At 56.5% G+C, this 17,487-nt stretch overlaps 1 protein-coding gene across 8 annotated transcripts in view; it reads left to right on the forward strand.

Annotated features, from left to right (window-relative positions):
- MAST3 (microtubule associated serine/threonine kinase 3) overlaps positions 1 to 17,487 on the forward strand; it is a gene marked incomplete at its 5' end in the record, with an annotated part of 29,062 nt that overhangs the window by 8,871 nt on the left and 2,704 nt on the right. For 7 of the 8 annotated variants that reach the window (XM_080386886.1, XM_080386887.1, XM_080386885.1 and 4 more), the window contains 25 exons: positions 5,431 to 5,519; positions 5,779 to 5,851; positions 6,018 to 6,038; positions 7,078 to 7,156; positions 7,698 to 7,855; positions 9,593 to 9,668; positions 10,053 to 10,262; positions 10,344 to 10,445; positions 11,045 to 11,177; positions 11,690 to 11,757; positions 12,128 to 12,213; positions 12,341 to 12,549; positions 12,879 to 13,017; positions 13,248 to 13,380; positions 13,491 to 13,656; positions 13,919 to 14,020; positions 14,308 to 14,430; positions 14,749 to 14,858; positions 15,007 to 15,152; positions 15,638 to 15,870; positions 16,001 to 16,201; positions 16,285 to 16,511; positions 16,634 to 16,756; positions 16,908 to 17,044; positions 17,245 to 17,426. In XM_080386886.1, the coding sequence (XP_080243012.1) occupies positions 5,431 to 5,519; positions 5,779 to 5,851; positions 6,018 to 6,038; positions 7,078 to 7,156; positions 7,698 to 7,855; positions 9,593 to 9,668; positions 10,053 to 10,262; positions 10,344 to 10,445; positions 11,045 to 11,177; positions 11,690 to 11,757; positions 12,128 to 12,213; positions 12,341 to 12,549; positions 12,879 to 13,017; positions 13,248 to 13,380; positions 13,491 to 13,656; positions 13,919 to 14,020; positions 14,308 to 14,430; positions 14,749 to 14,858; positions 15,007 to 15,152; positions 15,638 to 15,870; positions 16,001 to 16,201; positions 16,285 to 16,511; positions 16,634 to 16,756; positions 16,908 to 17,044; positions 17,245 to 17,426 (3,326 nt within the window). Of the gene's footprint in view, positions 1 to 333; positions 1,682 to 5,430; positions 5,520 to 5,778; positions 5,852 to 6,017; positions 6,039 to 7,077; positions 7,157 to 7,697; positions 7,856 to 9,592; positions 9,669 to 10,052; positions 10,263 to 10,343; positions 10,446 to 11,044; positions 11,178 to 11,689; positions 11,758 to 12,127; positions 12,214 to 12,340; positions 12,550 to 12,878; positions 13,018 to 13,247; positions 13,381 to 13,490; positions 13,657 to 13,918; positions 14,021 to 14,307; positions 14,431 to 14,748; positions 14,859 to 15,006; positions 15,153 to 15,637; positions 15,871 to 16,000; positions 16,202 to 16,284; positions 16,512 to 16,633; positions 16,757 to 16,907; positions 17,045 to 17,244; positions 17,427 to 17,487 lie in introns of those variants that run through there. The other variant, XM_080386892.1, reaches the window with a different exon arrangement.

The following is a 17,487-nucleotide window of genomic DNA, read 5'->3' on the forward strand; positions in this document are numbered from 1 at the left end:
CGCTGGTGCGCATAGCTGGGGGGAAGTGGTGTGTGGTTTGGGGGGGCTGTGCACCAGTGTGCGGGGAGGGGGGGGAAAGTTGCCCCCGGGCGACACTCTGGAGTGCATGGGTCTGGGGGCACTGTGCACTGGTGTGCATGGGTTGGGGGGGGGGGGGGGCTTTGCACCGGGGGAGTGCTTGGGTTAGGGTGGGAACATCATGCATGGGGGGTTGTGCACTGAAGTGCATGGTTTGGGGGTGTCTTTGCACTGGGGTGCACACCACAGTGCATGGGTTTGGGGGGGTCTGTGCACTGGGGGTTGCACACCGAGCTGTGTGGTTTGGGGGGGTGCTGTGCACCATAGGTACATCTTTTTGTGGGGTGCTGTGCACTGAGGGTGCATCCTCAGAGCTGGGGTTGCCAGAGGTGGGGCTGCATTGGTTGGGAGCCCACTGCCATGGGGGGTGCAGCTTTTAGGGTCCCGGGGCATTAGGGGATGCACGTTTTGGGGTGCTGTGTGCCATTCCTGGGAGTGTGTGTGGGTTGGGGCTCTGCAGCAGGGTGCATGTTGGGGGGGGAGGGTGTCTTGCATGCACAAGGAGGGGGGAACACCCCTGTGAGCCCCTGCACCAAGGTGGGCACCACACTGATGGGACATGTCCCATGTGGTGCGTGTCCTGAGCCAGGGTGAAGGTCCCCAGGGGGCTTGGGGTGGGTGGGATGGGGCCAGTCCCTTGCAGCCAGCCATGGGCTGGGGGGCAAAGCGAGGAGGCAAAAGGCTCACACACTCTTCAGCAGCACGGCTGGGACAGCGTGGGGGTCTGCTGCGTAAATGGGGTGCTGGGTGGGCTACCCCAGGTCTCCAGCTGCAACGTCAGGCTTTACCCAGGCAGGTAGGTGGGACGTGTCCCTGAGGAGGGGGACAGGCAGCACTGGCAGCCCTGAGAGGGGTGTGCTGAGCACCTGCTGAGCCCCCCGGATGCGGGTAGCAGAGGCTGGCACATCCATCCAGCAGTTTTGGGGTGCCACAGCCAGCTGAGGCATAAACCCCTTCCATGACTTTATATAATAAAGGTGTTTAAGACAGTGCGGAGGCAGCGGGGAGATATTCCCATTGTGAATGTCTTTGAATATTCCTGTGGGCTGGCACAAAGCGACACACGGTTGCTTAGCAAACGAATCCATCCAGCACTGAGCCCATCCCGGGAAGGTGCCTGCTTCACCTGGTCTGTGGGAATTGCTCCTGCCAGCGCACGAGGACGGGCCCAGGGGACTTTTAATAAATAAGAGAAGGTGCTGGATGGGGTTTGCCAGCCTGGGGTGGCTGAGCCGGGGGAGCCCTGGGGGAGATGTGTAATTGGAAAGATGATCTAGGCAGTCATCTGTCTCCAGCTGAGCATGATGAGGCCATAATTCTCATGAAGGGCAGAGGATTTGCTCTTCTTTCATCAGTATTCCTAGAATCCACAGCGAGAAACAGTCTGGCCTATTTTGCAGTGGGCAGAAAGCATATGATGTTTTTTAGTGGGATTAAGAGGTTTGAGGAATCCTAATTTCCCGTGGCGGGAGGCTGAGATGGCCGGCGCAGGGCAGGAGGGCTGGTGGTTTGATGGCTGATGGGGCTTTTCTTCTCCGTGGATGCTGCCTGTGGCTGCTCACACCTTGCACACCGCAGAAAAACGTGCCGGCAGATGTGACAGGTACCATTTCCTACCCACTGATGGGAAACTGCAGCATGGGGACGTGCAGGGATGCATCCCATGGTGCGGGGCAGTTCTTTTAGGCTGGTTTCTTGTAGTGCAAAGAAATAAGTGTCTATGCAGCTTGTTTCCCCACAATTCCCTGCAAGGATTTGGGATTTTGCGCTTGGGAGGTGCCCAGCACATTGCTTGGTGCTGGTTGCGGGGGGTGGTAAATAAGAGCATCCGCAGTGCCAGGCTTTCGGCTGGGGTGGGATGAGGGGCCAGAGCGGCTCCACAGAGCGATGCCGGGTGCCTGGTGGGGTTGAGAAGATGTGGTGGGGTTGTGTGTGGCCTGTGCCAGGCAGCGTGTTGCATTTTACCATCCAGACTTCGGTCCCTAGCCTCCCCCATCGCAGCCTCCCCAGCCTCCCCCATCCCATCCTCCATCCCTGGAGGCAGCCAAGTTCAGTGCCGTCACAAGCCATGGAGGAGAAATGTCATGGAGAAACTTGGGATGCAGCTGCTTGGTTCAGCAGGTTTCGATGTTAAACACAAACTTATCCCACTGGAAACTGATTGTTCCAGGATGTGGCTATCCATGGCACTTCCCCAAACCTCCAGGCGCCTCAGTACCCTGTGCCCATTTGGGGGATATGGAGGACAAATACCCACAGACATGGGAAGAAGGGAGCTGGGAGCACCGCCTCAGGCTCTGAGTCACGCAGCCGGGAGCGCAGCCACTTGCTTGCCCTTTGAGCCTGCACCCGGCTCCCTTACCAGCCTGACCCTGCCACCACAGCCACGCTGCTCCCACCGCCCTGCACCCCCTTTGCCCCAAACCATTGGCTTTCCACATGGAGCACCGGGCTGACATCTGACGCGCAATGCCCTACTGTGCTGGGAAGTTTTAGGGGTCGGATTCTGTGGGAGAGGAGTGGGATGCTGCTATCCCTCTGTGAATTCACGTCCCAGTGATGGCCCTGTCTGTGGCTGGGACATTTAGTGTGACCCTCGGCATTGCACAGTGCTGACTCCCCACCCGGCGCTGCTTGTCCAGATCCTGGCGGAGCCATTTGAAATGTCGGTGTTGTGCTGCCCAGCTGGATTCTGCCCTTCCCACAGCTCCAAGGAGGCAGCCTGCAGGAAGCTGCCGGATTTTGCTCTGTCTCCTGCCTGTGGACATCCTGGCCGTGCCGTGCAGAGGCTGGGTGCTGGTGGGTGGTGGGAGGTGCCGGTTCCTCCTCACAGGCAGCCTCGGGACGGGTGACACATTATTTTACTCCAGGCTTTGGGGTCACATCGGCTGTCACACACTTTCTGCATCCTTCGAAATAAGTGCTGGATGGCAATGGCAGCGCCAGGGCCGAGGCAGCCTCAGCGTGAGCCACACAAGAGATGCTGCCAGCAATTTAACACTCCATTTTTGATACCAAATGCTCAAATTAGGTGATGGAGGCAGAGAGGGCAGCAGCCCTAGCTCCTGCCTTCAGGGCTCAGCAGCTCACCTGTACCCTGAGGCTTGTTTCTAGCCCGAGGTTTCCATGCCGTGAAGGATGGGAACCAGCTGTAGATGATGCGTCAGGCGAAGGGGGGTTAAAGTGGTGCAAGATGGTTGCGGAGCTGGAGCCGAGGGTGGAGCGCACGGAAACAGGAAACGTCGGCCTCCCTCTGTGTCACCATTACTGGAACTTGCTTCATTAAAGGTTTGTTTTCACTTCCAAAACGAAACTGAGCAAGCAGGAGCGAGCCCCTCGTCCCCTGGGATGTCCCCCCTGAGCCCCAGCCAGACACAGATGCACATGCACCCTGTTCCCCACGGCAGGACCGAACGGTGAAGTGATGCCAAACCTCTCTGCAGCCCTCCTGGTCAGCCAAGCCCTGCCTGTGCCGCCTCAGTGGCGGGTGGGTTTGTGTGCAGTGCCTCAGTTTCCCATCCGGCATGCACAGCCGGCAGCAGCAAGAGGCTGTGGTTTGCTCTTGCTCCAGGCATGGGTGCTGGGCTGAGTTTGCAGCTGTAGGCGCTGCAATTCGTGTTCAAGCCTGTGTTCAAGCCTGAAAAGCAAACGGAGGGGCCAGGCAGGGACAGGAAGGGGTGAGTGGCTGGGGGGGGGAGGTTTTTGCCTTCCCCCCACCCCCACCCCAGCATCGTGGCTCAGCTCCAGCGCTGAGCAGGAGGCTCCGAGACCTCCGAAGCCACTGCAGCTCCGGGTGGCTCAGGGGGTGCATGTCCCAGGGGGGCACCCAGGGACCCCTCACCCTGGATACAGGGAGGGTGCATCTGGCAGAGGGGGGGGTTGGGGGGTTGGAAGCAGCCTCCCCGGTTGCCAGCTTGGTCAGGACCTTCAGTATCTAGCAGAAGAGTTAGGGCTTCTGGTTTTAGGGTGGGAGCAGGAGAAGCCCCACAGTGGGGCAGATGCCAGGTGCTGGGGTGCTGGGCATTGTGTGTGAAGCCCTGACCACACATTGCCAGCATTGGCCGTGCATCAGTGCCATGGACATCCTTCTGGAGGAACGGAGTGTTGCAAAACACCATCCTCTTCACCCCAGATATGTATCTGCAGCTGGTTTCTGGTTTTGGGATCTGGGGAGAATCCCTTTGCGCTGGTGTATCTGATTTTGCGGGTGTATCTGGCCACCGCATGATGTGAAACCATGCCCTTTAATTAGTGGCATCCATGTGGGTTCCTGTTCCCAACTTGGCAGAGAAATTCAGCAACACTTTTGCAGATTTTGCAGCTGGGGAAGCACAGCTAGAGGAAGGGGAAGGTTGTTCTCACACTTGAACTTCTGCTCTGTGCTGTGGATAGCTGCAGTTTGCTCTTGGCGAGTGAAAGAGAACGTAAATGTGCCCGTTGTATTTCAAATGGGCTTGAAATGGGCTGCGTGCAGTGGGAGGGGGCTGCAGGTGAGCTTTTTGAGGCTGTGCAATGCTTGCAAGACAGCCTTGGTCTCAGGGTGTGGAGAAGGGCTGCAAGGAAAGGAGAAATGAAATTCCTGCAAGAAGGATTGAAATCTTGTGAGCTGGGAGGGTGGGAATGGAGACGGTGTTACAGAGACCTGGCGCCAAGGGATGTGGCCTTTTGGTTGTTTCAGAGGAGCTCTGTGGGGTGCTGGGATGGGGTACTAGGGTGGGAGTTTTGGGGTGTTCGGGGTGTTGAGATGCCATTGCTATCAGTATGGCCTTGCTGCTGCTTTTCAGCTGGTGCCAGTGCATGTGGATTCCTCCTGCTGAACCAAGCTGCATCTCTGCTGGAGCATCACAAGTGCCCAGCAACACCGCAAAGTCTCAGGGGGTTGGGGACCAGCTGTCCTCTCTGCTGTGACACGGGAACCCCCAAGCATAGGGTGGTTTATAGGGACTGGGGCGGGGGGGTATGTGTGTCGCATTTTCTATGTGATGGAGCAGGTCTGGCTGCAGCCGCTTGGCATTTCCATCCCTTCCTCCTTTTACATCCCTTTTGCTATTCCTGCCCTTGGCCTGTTGCCCAAGGGGCTGCCTCCCTCTGCCCTCCCCAGCGAGCCAAAACCAGAAGTGGGACCTCAACGAGACAGTTCATCGTTAAAAATAACCCCGTCGGCCCGTCTCCGGCAGCACTGAACCAGGGACAGATCTTCCCTGTGGCCAGAGATCCATAATCGATGGGGTGACAGCAGCCACGTCCCCTGGCACAGGGCATCACGTACAAGCGGACCTACATGCTCAGGCCCATCCAGCCCTGCCCATCCTTTACTTCCCCAAATTAATTCCCTCTCTTTTTCTTCCCTAGCTGCCGAAGCAGCAATAGGAAGAGCTTAGTGGTGGGCACCCCCTCTCCGACCCTCTCGCGGCCACTCTCCCCACTCTCCGTGCCGACAGGTAAGGGATGTCCAAGGGGGTGGGTTGAGCATCTCCCAAAATTACCCAAATATTTTGGAGGGGCGGTGGGGAACCCTTCTGCTTCTGCAGAACCTTGTCAGCAGCAGTGGGCTGGCTTCCACCTGCAGGTGCCTTTTCCAGGAGGAAATAACTTGGGAAGTGATTTGTCTCCTCTTCCCCCTGGAGTAGCTGCTCGTGGCACCCTGGGCATTGCACTGGGGTGGGTATCAGGGTGACTTTTCCCGCTTTCTCCCCACAGCTGGGAGCAGCCCCTTGGACAGCCCACGCAACTTCTCCGCCAGCACCTCCATCAACTTCCCCTTTGCTCGCAGGTGAGCTCCCAGCCCCCCTCCCAGACCATTAATATTCACTAATATAATTCACCAGCTGGGACAGTGCTGTTAATCTCAAGTGATTTGCTTTGATTATTTTTTTTTTTTTGGCTTTTTTTCTTCCTGGTGTTTGCTCTGCCGTGGCCGGTGCCTCCCACCACCCCAGCCATGCTCCTCGGACTGACAGGCGAGTACCAGGGCCGGGCTGGGGCTGCTTCGCATCAGCATCCCCCTCTGCATGCATGTCTGGGCAGGAAATTTTGCTCTGGGACTGGTCTCTCTGCAGCTCCAGGAGCAGAAATATCCTTGTTCCCATCACATCATCCCCAGCCACAAGCTCAGCCCCACTCTGAGCGCTCCCAGCGTTTGCTCAGCAGATGTCCAGGGCCGGGTGCTCGGCCAGGTCCCTGCGGAGGCAGATCTTGCTGTATCCTCTCCCCAGCCCATCTTGCTCCAAACCCAGATGCCAAAATCCTTTTAAACTAATTAATTAATGACACACATGGGGGCAGATGGCTGATTTTAACCCATTGATCATCACATGGAAAAAAGCTGGAGGCTTACGGATGATTTTCACACTTGAAAGCCAGACTGTGGGGCTGGGGGTTTGCAAGCCGGCTGGCAGTGAGGACAGGCGGTGGTGCCAGATCCGGCACCCTGCCAGCTCCTGCCGTCCTTGGCCCTGCCTGGGAAGCAGCGGTGGGAGGTGAAGGGCCTGTCTTGACCTGGAGGTTGCCCTGTCCATTAGAAACGTCTCCAAGAGGAAGCATTCGCCTACGTATGAGCACTTGCCTTCCTGTTTATAACCGGGCTCTGCTCTGCGGCGCCTGCTGTCTTGAGATGGGTCTTTAGGAATCCTCATTTATCAAAGAACAAAGTCCCAGAAAGCTGAATTTTGCTCTAATTAAAAATCAGCTTCTCCTGGGGTTTTCTTTCTTCCGTCTGAAACAGATTTGCTGCCTCAGCGAGCCCCAGTGCTGTCCCTTGGCGGGGACCCTGCTTGCTGTCACTGTCCCCAGGCATGCTGGGGTTGCAGAACAGTCCCCCTCACCTGTCAACCCCTCTTATTACACCCAACTTAAGTCCATTCCAAAAAGAGGTTTTGGGGCTTTATTATTCAAGTCAAACCTGTGTCCTTGTCCCCATCCTTATCACTCTGATGTTACTTATTTGCATTTAGCTATTGGGTTTTTTCCTGTCTCTGATCGGCATGTTTGCACTCGCAGGGCTGATGGCAGAAGGTGGTCACTGGCTTCGCTCCCCTCCTCTGGCTATGGGACCAACACCCCCAGCTCCACTGTCTCGGTAACGTTTGCTTTCTCATGGCAGCAGGCAAGAAGAACCCAAACCCCTTGATTTTGTTGAAGTGTCCCCCAAGCCCTGTGGCATCAGTTCCTAGGCGGCCCCTCTGTTCCCGGAGGAGCTTCAGCTGTGTTGTGCTTTCCAAATGGCCTTTTAAGAAAGCCATAGAGCTCGGCTGACAGCTTACAGCATCCCTGGGCGTTGCAGCACCCATGCATATCATGGGTTGAGCATCCCGTGGATCAGGGAACGGCCAGGCTGCAGCTGCCTGGGATGCTGCAGGTGCAAGGGATGGGGCTTAGTGGAGTCAGATGGAGTAGGAGAGCACGAGGGTTTGGGATGGGAGCAGGCAGTGCAAACCGCCTCAGGCTGGCCTTGCTGCCTGTATTTCATGTTACCAAGTACAGAGCCTGCTGCCCATCAGCATTTCCAGCCTCCTCAGAGACTCTGAGGAATATTTTCCTTGTGGGCTTGCTGGTTTCCTCCCCGCTGCTGGGAAGCCTGGATCTGTCTCCTGATCCCCTGCATCTCTCTTTCTTTCCAGTCGTCTTCATCCTCCCAGGAGCGCCTGCACCAGCTGCCGTACCAGCCCACCCCTGACGAGCTGCATTTCCTTTCTAAGCATTTCCGCAGTACGGAGAGCGTCACGGATGAGGAGGGGCGGCACTCGCCCTGCCTGCGCCCACGATCCCGGAGCCTCAGGTACGGCACCCACTGTGGGGAGCACCCATGGTGCTAGCGGGATGATGCACCGGCTGCTGGCGCATCCAGCGCATCCTCTGCCCTCTCATGAGTTGTTCCTGGGATGTCCTGCACCTGCTGAGCCCATCCCCAGGTGCTGACCCCCGTACGGATTTTCCTTTTGCAGGGGTGTGCAGGAGCTATGGCTTGAGGTTGTAGATGCCTCATCCCTGGAAATATTCAAGGTCAGGTTGGGCAGGGCTCTGAGCAACCCAATTAAGCTGAAGAGGTCCCTGATTATTGCAGGGGGGTTGGACTCGATGACCTATGAAGGTCCCTTCCAACCCAAACTGTGCCATGGGTCTTTGACTCTGTCATCCTAAGCTCTGTGATTTTGGGCATTAGGGTCTGGTCCTCAGCGTCTTCTCGACTGTTGGGATGTGGCATTGATCTCCTGGCAGCAGACCACACCTGAGAGTGAGGTTTCCTGGGGCTGAAGCTGGAGAAAGTGGGATTTGTTCCAAAATACTTGGTTTGCAGCTTCTTGCTCAATTGTCTCAAAGGTTTTGGTGGAGAGAAGGGGACCACCGAGCAGAAGCCCAAGCAGTGGCCGTCCTTGCAGGGCACGGCTGGGAGGCCACTGGCCTGACCTGCCATTAAAAGGTTAAAAATCCCATTTCTGGGCTTGGGTCAAGGAACATCACCCACCTGTGTTTGCTGGGGATGAGTATCAGCCTGGCCTTTGACTCTGCAAAAAGCAAGGAGCACAGGTGGATGGGCTTTTGTGGGCTGGAGAGAGGAGAATTTGGAGAGAGCATCCTGCCAGTGGCTGTGGCACTGTGCGAACTGACCCCATGGACCTGCCAAGCTCCACGTTGCTGCTCCAAGACCCTGTCCTGCACAAGGTGCTGGTCACGTTTCCACTTGTCCAGCACCAGAAGCTTGTGCTTTTCACAGGGGATGTTTCAGTTAAATCCTCTTTTCCCTCTGAATAAACTCCCAACCTTCTTTATACCAGAGGCAGAGCCCTAGCCCTGCATGTTGCTGAAACTTCATTAAAATCAGATTAATTGTCTGACAGGGTTTTGTAGGTGGTGTTCACCAAGGAGATGTCAGCTCTGTGGTCAGCATGGCATGGCAAAGGCTGGGCTAGGGCTGGCAGCGAGTGGCTTGGGTCTGGTTTTAATCACCACATTTATTATATAGTGGTTAATGAGCTGTTGGCTGCTCCTGCGACTTGCTTCATATAATGGGATCACCAGGCAGGGGCCTGAGAGGGGCGATGCTGGACGAGGACAAGAGAGAAGCCTGGATTGATGAAGCTTCCTGCATCCGCCGTGGGGTTTAGTTGGGGTGTTGTGGTTTTTTTTTTGGCTGGTGAGCTGCAAAAAGGGCAACGATGGCAAGAAATGGTTGGATCCAGAGGAAGGAAATTATGAGCTTGCCCTTTGAAGCCAAGTGGCTGGTGTGCCAGCCCCTCTCAGCTCTGGATTTTCGTGGGGTTGAGTTTGGAGACCTGGGTTTACGGGAGGTTAACCTTCCCTGGACAAGGTATTAGGGACCTCCAGATCCATGCACAGTGGGAGGGATGCTGCTGGAAGTGCTGGCCCGAGGCTGATGGCTGCGCTTGGTTGAGCTTTAACCGCTTGGGATTGGGAGTTAGGAGGAGGGAACAAATTGTTCTCCAGGGGTATTTGCTATCTGCATAGATGTAGATGAGTTGGACCTCCTAACGCAGCTGGTTTCCTCCCTCCGCAGCCCTGGACGGACGAGTGGAACGTTTGATAATGAGGTTGTGATGATGAACCATGTCTACAAGGAGAGGTTCCCCAAGGTAACTGCTGGGACTGGAGGGGACGAGCGCGGTAGTTCCTCCATGGCATCCTGACAGCATCTTCTCCAGAACAACCTCTTCTCCATGCTGGATTATAGAATGCATGGGTAGATACCAGGGGGTGTTGAGGATGCTGTAGACATGGTAATGGACTGGGGAGGCAGGGACCTGTGGGTCTGCCTCATCACACATGCAGGCAGAGGTCTCTGGAGACTTTGGTGGAGCTTTTCCAGTCTACTGGAAGCTATGTCCCAGGTGGGGCCATGATGTACACGTAGATGTTGGAGCTGCAGGAGGTGGTAGCATGAGATCCTGGCTGGCCAAACCCAACGCATGGCATGGGGATGCATGTTCCTGGGCATCACCATCCCTTCTGCCTTGCAGGCCACGGCCCAAATGGAAGAGCGTCTGCAGGACACCATCACAAACTTCTCTCCGAGCAGCACTCTGCCACTGGCAGATGGGGTGCTGGGCTTCATCCACCACCAAATCATTGAATTGGCCCGCGACTGCCTGGCCAAATCCCAGGGAGCTCTCATCACCTCCCGCTACTTCATGGAGCTGCAGGAGAAACTGGAAAAGATGCTCCGAGATGTGAGTACGGGGCAGTTCCCTGCCCAGTGCCATCTCCTGAGGCCACCAGTAGATGCCTGGCTTCTGTCTCCTCTCCGGTAGGCTCAGGAGCGTTCGGAGAGTGAGGAGGTGAAGTTCATCGACCAGCTGGTGAGGAAGCTGCTGATCATCATCTCCCGTCCGGCTCGCCTTCTGGAGTGCCTGGTAAGGCATTGGCAACTCTTGATGGGTCTTGTCTTTCAGGGCCCATGCCCACAGTCCTCTCTGGCTGGCCACAGACCATGAAAGTCAAGGCATCTTCTCACCACCTTGCCTGGTCTCCTGTGGGAGCTGCTGCTCCTCGCTATCCTGGCCACGCTGTAGCAAGGAGCCAAGACCATTCCTAGCGCTGAAGCCTTTTCTCAGAGAGGAGAAGCTGGGTTTTCCTAGCAGAGTAGGGAGATGTGAAACTCTTGGCCAGGTTTCTCTTCCATTTTCAGGGTGGTTTTAGCTGTTGCACTGAATTTATAAAGCACTGGCCTTTGTGCTGTGGTTCCTGCAGCTGGAAGAGGGGGTGGTGGTGAAGCGTGCTGCTGGTGTGCTCTCCTTGGTTTCCCCTCCAAGGCCAGCTCATGGTGCTACTTTTTTCCCCCATCAACACTTTACAGGGGGAGCGATGCTAGAAACAGGAGCAGAGTGTTTGACTTTCTCCTGGAAGCATCCAGAGCCCGTCCCGATTACAGGTGTCACCTGCAAGGCTTAGAGGAAAAGTTTAACCCTGCAAAGTCTCACTTCTCAACTTGTGCTTGGTTTTTCCCATCCAGGAATTTGACCCGGAGGAATTTTACCATCTCCTGGAAGCTGCAGAGGGACACGCCAAAGTTGGCCAGGGAATTAAAACCGATATTCCCCGATACATCATCAGCCAACTGGGGCTTGTCAAGGACCCACTGGAGGGTAGGGGAGCATTTGGGGTGGTGGCCCTGAGGTCTGCAGCAGGATGCAGACTCCCAGTTTGGCCACTGGCGAGTGGGAACGAGCACTGGGAGGTGGCTGGGGGACCAGTAGGGCTGAGCTGGTGTCATGAGGAAGGTCACAGCAGGACCAGGAAGGTGTCCCAGTCTCCAGGCCTGTCCCACATCCTCCGTTATTGCTCCCGACACATTCGGCAAAGCAGATTAAGCTCAAGAACGCTTAATCCATAGGAAGCCGTGGCCTGGGGGTGGGGTGGGGAACTGTAATCCCCAAAGAACACAGGAATGACTATGGAAAAAAGAATTATGTAAGTGTTTAAACTCGTTCTGAACCTCTTAACGTCATGACCTGAATTTCTCCATACGATAGCTCGAGCAAAGTGTGTGGCTAAATCCCTGTGGGATCTGCAAGTCTGGAAGCACAGTGGTTGGTGGGGAGTTCTTTTGGTGGGGGCTGAGCATGAGGAAGGGGAAAACCATCCTTGTTTTCTGCAGAAATGGTCCAGCTGGATCACTTCGACAGCGGGAACACCATCACACCAGAGAACGATGATGCCAGTGAGGTGAGCACCATCGCACCTGCATGATCCGGCTGCTGCCTCCAGCTTCATCCTGCCTCACCCCACACCAACCTCCTCTGCTGTCTCAGGCTGGGAGACATTAATCTGGGTTGTCCCCAAGGGTGACTGCTGTGTTCAGGTGTAATATCTCACAGCCTCTCATCTGGCTGCTTGAGTAGACACAGCTCAGAGTGGGCTCTTGATCTGCAGAGCATCTTGGTCTTCTGGTTTGGGGTTTTTGGCTGAGGGAGGGTTGGCTTCTGCCAGCAAGGAGCACTTGGAGGTGATATGTGATGATGCTTGGTGCGTTTGTGCCTGCACTCAGAGCGCTGGCATGCCGGGAAACATTAAAAACCTTCTGTGACTTCTTCAGAGCCAGCCTTCAGCCACCGTTCCTCGGAGGAAGCCCTGTGAGGGGGACTTTGAGACCATCAAGCTAATCAGTAATGGGGCTTATGGGTGAGTTGGGAAGTTCCTGGCACTTGTCTCCACCTGTAAACACCTCCAAAGTGCTCCCTGCCCGAGCCCCACATTGCTGGTGGCTGGAGGACGTGTTCTGAGGTCCAGCTGTCTGGCTGTCTCCTAGGGCCGTGTACCTGGTGAGGCACAGGGAGACACGGCAGCGCTTCGCCTTGAAGAAAATCAACAAGCAGAACCTCATCCTGAGGAACCAGATCCAGCAGGTGTTTGTGGAGAGGGACATCCTCACCTTCGCGGAGAACCCCTTTGTGGTCAGCATGTTCTGCTCCTTCGAGACGAAGCGACATCTCTGCATGGTGATGGAGTATGTGGAAGGTGAGGATGGGATTCAGGGCTGGATGGTGCAGCGAGGAGGGGAGGATGTCAGTGTGACCACTGGGGACACCACCTGGACATCTACCCTGCTTTGCTCCAGGGAGCACAGGGAAGCATGAGGAGATGCTTTTGTGATGCTGAGTCTCACCTTGATGAAGGTGGTGGCTATACTCACCTAGGAGAGCGTTTGTGCCCCATGCTGGGGCATCAACACTGCTCCAAGGAGGGATGGGAGTGTCTGGTTGGGAGCCTGCTTGGCAGGAGAGGCAGCATAGCCCTGCCCACAGACCTCCCTGAGCCCCTCATGCTCAGGACCCATGTCCCCACAGGGGGGGATTGTGCCACATTGCTGAAGAACATGGGCCCTCTGCCCGTCGACATGGCGAAGATGTACTTTGCCGAGACCGTTCTTGCGCTGGAGTATCTCCACAACTATGGCATCGTCCACCGGGACCTCAAACCTGACAAGTGAGGATGTGGGTCAGGTCTGAGCAAGGATGGGGCTCGGTTTGGATGGGGAAGGGAAGGGACCGATCCAAGCAAGAGGATAAGGCAGAATGAGGTCATGGGTTTTGGTGCCCAAAGACCTGGTTCTGTGCCATTGCACCAAGACTAGAGGTCCTGGGGTCTGGCTGGTCCTGCTCAGGTCTCCCCAGAAGCAAACGGCATCGTTGTGGGCCATCTATCTTTTCTTGCAGTTTGCTTATCACCTCCATGGGCCACATAAAGCTGACAGACTTCGGTCTGTCAAAGATCGGCTTGATGAACATGACCACCAACCTCTATGAAGGGCATATGGAGAAGGACACTCGGGAGTTCATGGACAAGCAGGTACAAGGTCCTGCCCCGCCTGGTGGATCTGCCATCCCTGGACACCAGGATAGCCTCGGGACTTGTTGCAAAGTTCATTGCAGAGGTGTCAGCCACTTCTTCCCACGTAGGTGTGTGGCACTCCGGAGTACATCGCCCCAGAAGTCATTCTCATACAGGGCTATGGGAAGCCTGTTGACTGGTGGGCCATGGGCATCATCCTCTATGAGTTCCTGGTGGGCTGCGTCCCCTTCTTTGGAGACACCCCTGAGGAGCTCTTTGGGCAGGTCATCAGTGGTGAGTGTCGCTGGCAACTTTGCTTGATTCACTTGTCCTTAGTACGTGGAGAGCTGTGTTCCTTCATCTCATGCTCAGTTGAACAGCGAGGAGGCTCCTCGAGCTTTGATTTCCCAGTTTGGGAGGATGCTTTCATCTGCTGCACTCCTGGGGAACCTTCCTCTTGCCCAGAAGTGACTTCTCCTGCGACCTCGTGTCATCGCAGCCCCCATTGTGTCCAAACTCTTCCAGCCACTCCAAACTTTTTCCTTTTCCCTTGCAGATGAAATTATGTGGCCGGAAGGGGACGAGGCTCTGCCCATGGATGCCCAGGACCTGATCATGCGGTTGCTGAGACAGTGTCCCCTCGAGCGCTTGGGCACTGGTACGTACAGCAGCCCCCACGCAACACTCGGGGGGGGGGGGTGACCAAGCACCCCAAATCAGATCAAGCTTGTGTGGTGCTGAAACCAAAGCACATCCTGCCGCTCTGAGGATGCTCGGAGGAGGTCCCCTGCTCAGGGTTCACCCCAGGAAAGCTGCACAGGGCTCCGGTCCATCCTGGTTTAAGCTGTTAGGTCTGCATGGAGGAGAGACTGTGCTGTTTGGGATGGGAGCAGGAGCATCCTGGAACCTGCCCCATCCTCTGATGTGTGTTTCTCTACCTGGCAGGGGGGGCACACGAGGTGAAGCACCATTCCTTCTTCCTTCACCTGGACTGGAACGGGCTGCTGCGGCAGAAGGCCGAGTTCATCCCCCAGCTGGAGTCAGAGGATGACACCAGCTACTTTGACAGTGAGGCCAGATCCATCCCCTTTCCCCTGCTTTGCCAATCCGTTATCCCAGCTGCAGTTCAGATGCTCCTCTGGGAGATGAAAATCTCCTGGGTGAAGCTGGTCACTTTACAACCAAAGCCACAAAACAGATGCCATCCCGTTTCCAAACCATTCAGCCTTACCAAAAGCCACACTTTCTCACCCCAAAACTCCCCTGGGATTTGGGAGCAGGACAGCTCCCCACGGGTGCAGGTCCCCCCAGGACCACACGGGTGGGCAGGACACGGTGTGTTGTAGGCAGGGTGACAGCCCTGCCTGCTCTGGCTCTTGCTTCCAGCTCGCTCTGAGAGGTACCGCCACTTGGATTCGGAGGATGAAGAAACCAATGATGAGGAATCATCTGTGGAGATCGGACAGTTCTCCTCCTGCTCTCATCGCTTCAGCAAGGTGCTCCAATCCCTCCTCCAGCATCTGAAAGGAGAGGCTTTGGCACTGCGGCTGGCACAGTTGTGCCAAGTGTCAGTGTCTTGGCTGATGCTGGACCATCTGGATTCCCGAATTTCTGCTCCTTGCTGACAGCTCGTCTCCTCCTCAGGTGTACAGCAGCTCCGAATTCCTGGCAGCTAACTCCAACCTCAGCATCTCATCCTCCGACCGCAGTCACAGTGAGGACAAGGAGGAGCGATGGGACAGGCACTCAGGAGATGAGGACAGGAGCCGGCTGGTGGGCACAGAGCCCCGGTGCGTGGTGAGGTGGGGGATGCGATGCTGATGTGGGCTTGTGCCGGCACTGAGGATTTGTGCCAGTGTGGAGGGTTTGTGTGGGCACCAAGGGTCTGTGCCACCATCGAGGGTTTGTGTGGGCATTGAAGGTTTGTGTGGGCATCAAGGGTTTGTGTGGGCATCAAAGGTTTGTGTGGGCATTGAGGGTTTGTGGCAGCACCAAGGGTTTGTGCCACCATTGAGGGTTTGTGTGGGCGTCAAGGGTTTGTGGCAGTGCTGAGAGGTTTTGTCGGCACCGAGGGTTTGTACCAGCATTGAGGGTTTGTGCCAACATTGAGGGTTTGTGCTGGCAGTGAGAGCATGTACCAACATCAAGGTTTTGTGCCAGTACCAAGGGTTTTTAGAGGCATCAGTGGGATGTGTTCTGGGATGCTGCAGTGGCTTGATGCCATCCTCCTGGCCCATCTTTGATTATCCTGAGCTTTCCTGCTGTCCCGGCACAGGCTCCGCTCCTGGACATCCTGCAGCTCCACACCATACACCTCCTGGCACGAGCGAAGCCGCAGCCCCGCCGCGCTGCCCAGCACCTACAGCCTGGACACCATGCCCAAGTTTGCCTTCTCCTCAGAGGATGAAAGCCCTTGTGTGGTGTCCTCCAAGCCAGAGAGACCCAAATTTGTGCTGGGAGACCCTGACGCAGGGACCGGCAGTGTGGTGAAGCCGTTGGCATTATCTGGTGCGTAGGCTGCAGACACCAGTGCAGGATGCTCTGGGGCTGGCTCTGCCAGTGCAGGATGCTCTGAGGTCTGTATGGCATGAGGTGGCTTCTCCATGTCCCCAAACTTTCCCTCCTCCCCGCTGCACAGCCGATCTTGTCAGCCTGAACCGTATCCGCCTCCGGAGCAACAGCACCGGCACCAAAAACTCGACTCCCCGGGGTCTGGAGCCGGGCGGGAGCCATCGGCTGAGCGGCAGGAAGGATGTGCCAGACAGGCAGAGAGCCTCGCCTGGCAGCCGTGTCCCCAAATCTGCCTCCGTCTCAGCTCTGTCCCTCATCATCACATCAGGTCCGTGCACCGCACGGTTTATCCTGCCGGGTGGTGGTTGCCGCATGGTTTTCCCAGGCTGAGCTGGCTTCTCCCATTTGCAGATGACTTCAGCGGCAGCGCCCTGATGAGCCCCATCTCCCCCCACTCCCTCTCATCCAACCCCTCTTCCCGTGACTCCTCCCCGAGCCGAGATTCATCCCTCACCATCACCAGCCTGCGGCCCCCCATCATCATCCACAGCTCGGGCAAAAAGTACGGTTTCACCCTGCGAGCCATCCGCGTCTACATGGGGGACAGCGACGTCTATACTGTCCACCATATGGTCTGGGTACGTGGCCTGGGCTCCGCGTGGGGAGGCACCAGCAGTGCCAGACACTGTTTCCCAATGGGAAAACCCCGGGAGGAAACTGACATTTGCATCGGATTAAAATCTTGGTCTTTGGATTGCAGAGCGTGGAAGAGGGGAGCCCTGCGCAGGAAGCGGGGCTGAGAGCGGGTGATCTCATCACACATGTGAACGGCGAGTCAGTGCTGGGTTTGGTTCACCGGGATGTCGTGGAGCTGCTGCTGAAGGTGGGTGATGGGAGCTGCTCAGCTCGCCTGGAACCGCTGCGTCAATCCAGCAGCTCCCTGGCATCATGTCCACCGGCAGCTGAGGCAGGAGCCGGTTTGGATCCGGTGCTTGGATCCAGCACGCTGCAGCGATTTGTTTTCTGTCCCCCAGAGCGGCAATAAAGTGGCCCTGCGGACCACCGCGCTGGAGAACACCTCCATTAAAATCGGCCCCGCTCGGAAAAACAGCTCCAAGACGAGGATGGCACGGAGGAGTAAGAAGAGCAGGAAGAGGGATGGCCAGGACAGGTGAGTGGAACTGGAGTGGGATAAAATGGCATTTGTCCTGCTGTGTGCCACACCTGCAGGGATGCTCTGGCTCTGCCATACCAGCATGTCCAGCAGGGTCCAGTCCTGCCAGCCCTGGTTCGACGGACTTTGGGCCACCAGCTTCAAGGAGAAACCAAGGGTTTTCGCTTCCCCACCACTTTTGTGTGTCCCCCTCCCAGGAGGAAATCCCTTTTCAAGAAGATCTCCAAGCAGTCATCAGTCCTGCACACCAGCCGCAGCTTCTCCTCTGGTCTCCATCACTCACTGTCCTCCAGCGAGAGCCTTCCTGAGTCCCCCACGCACAGCCTGTCCCCGGGTCCTGCGACACCCTGCCGCAGCCCCGCGCCTGACCTGCCCCCAGGTACCGCAACCCGTGGCAAGGGGGGATATTTGCTCCTGGCAGGGTGGGGATGCCACGTGTC

The sequence above is a fragment of the Falco punctatus genome (assembly GCF_963210335.1).
Source record: "Falco punctatus genome assembly, chromosome: 4".
In the NCBI taxonomy this organism is placed as follows: Eukaryota; Metazoa; Chordata; class Aves; order Falconiformes; family Falconidae; genus Falco; species Falco punctatus.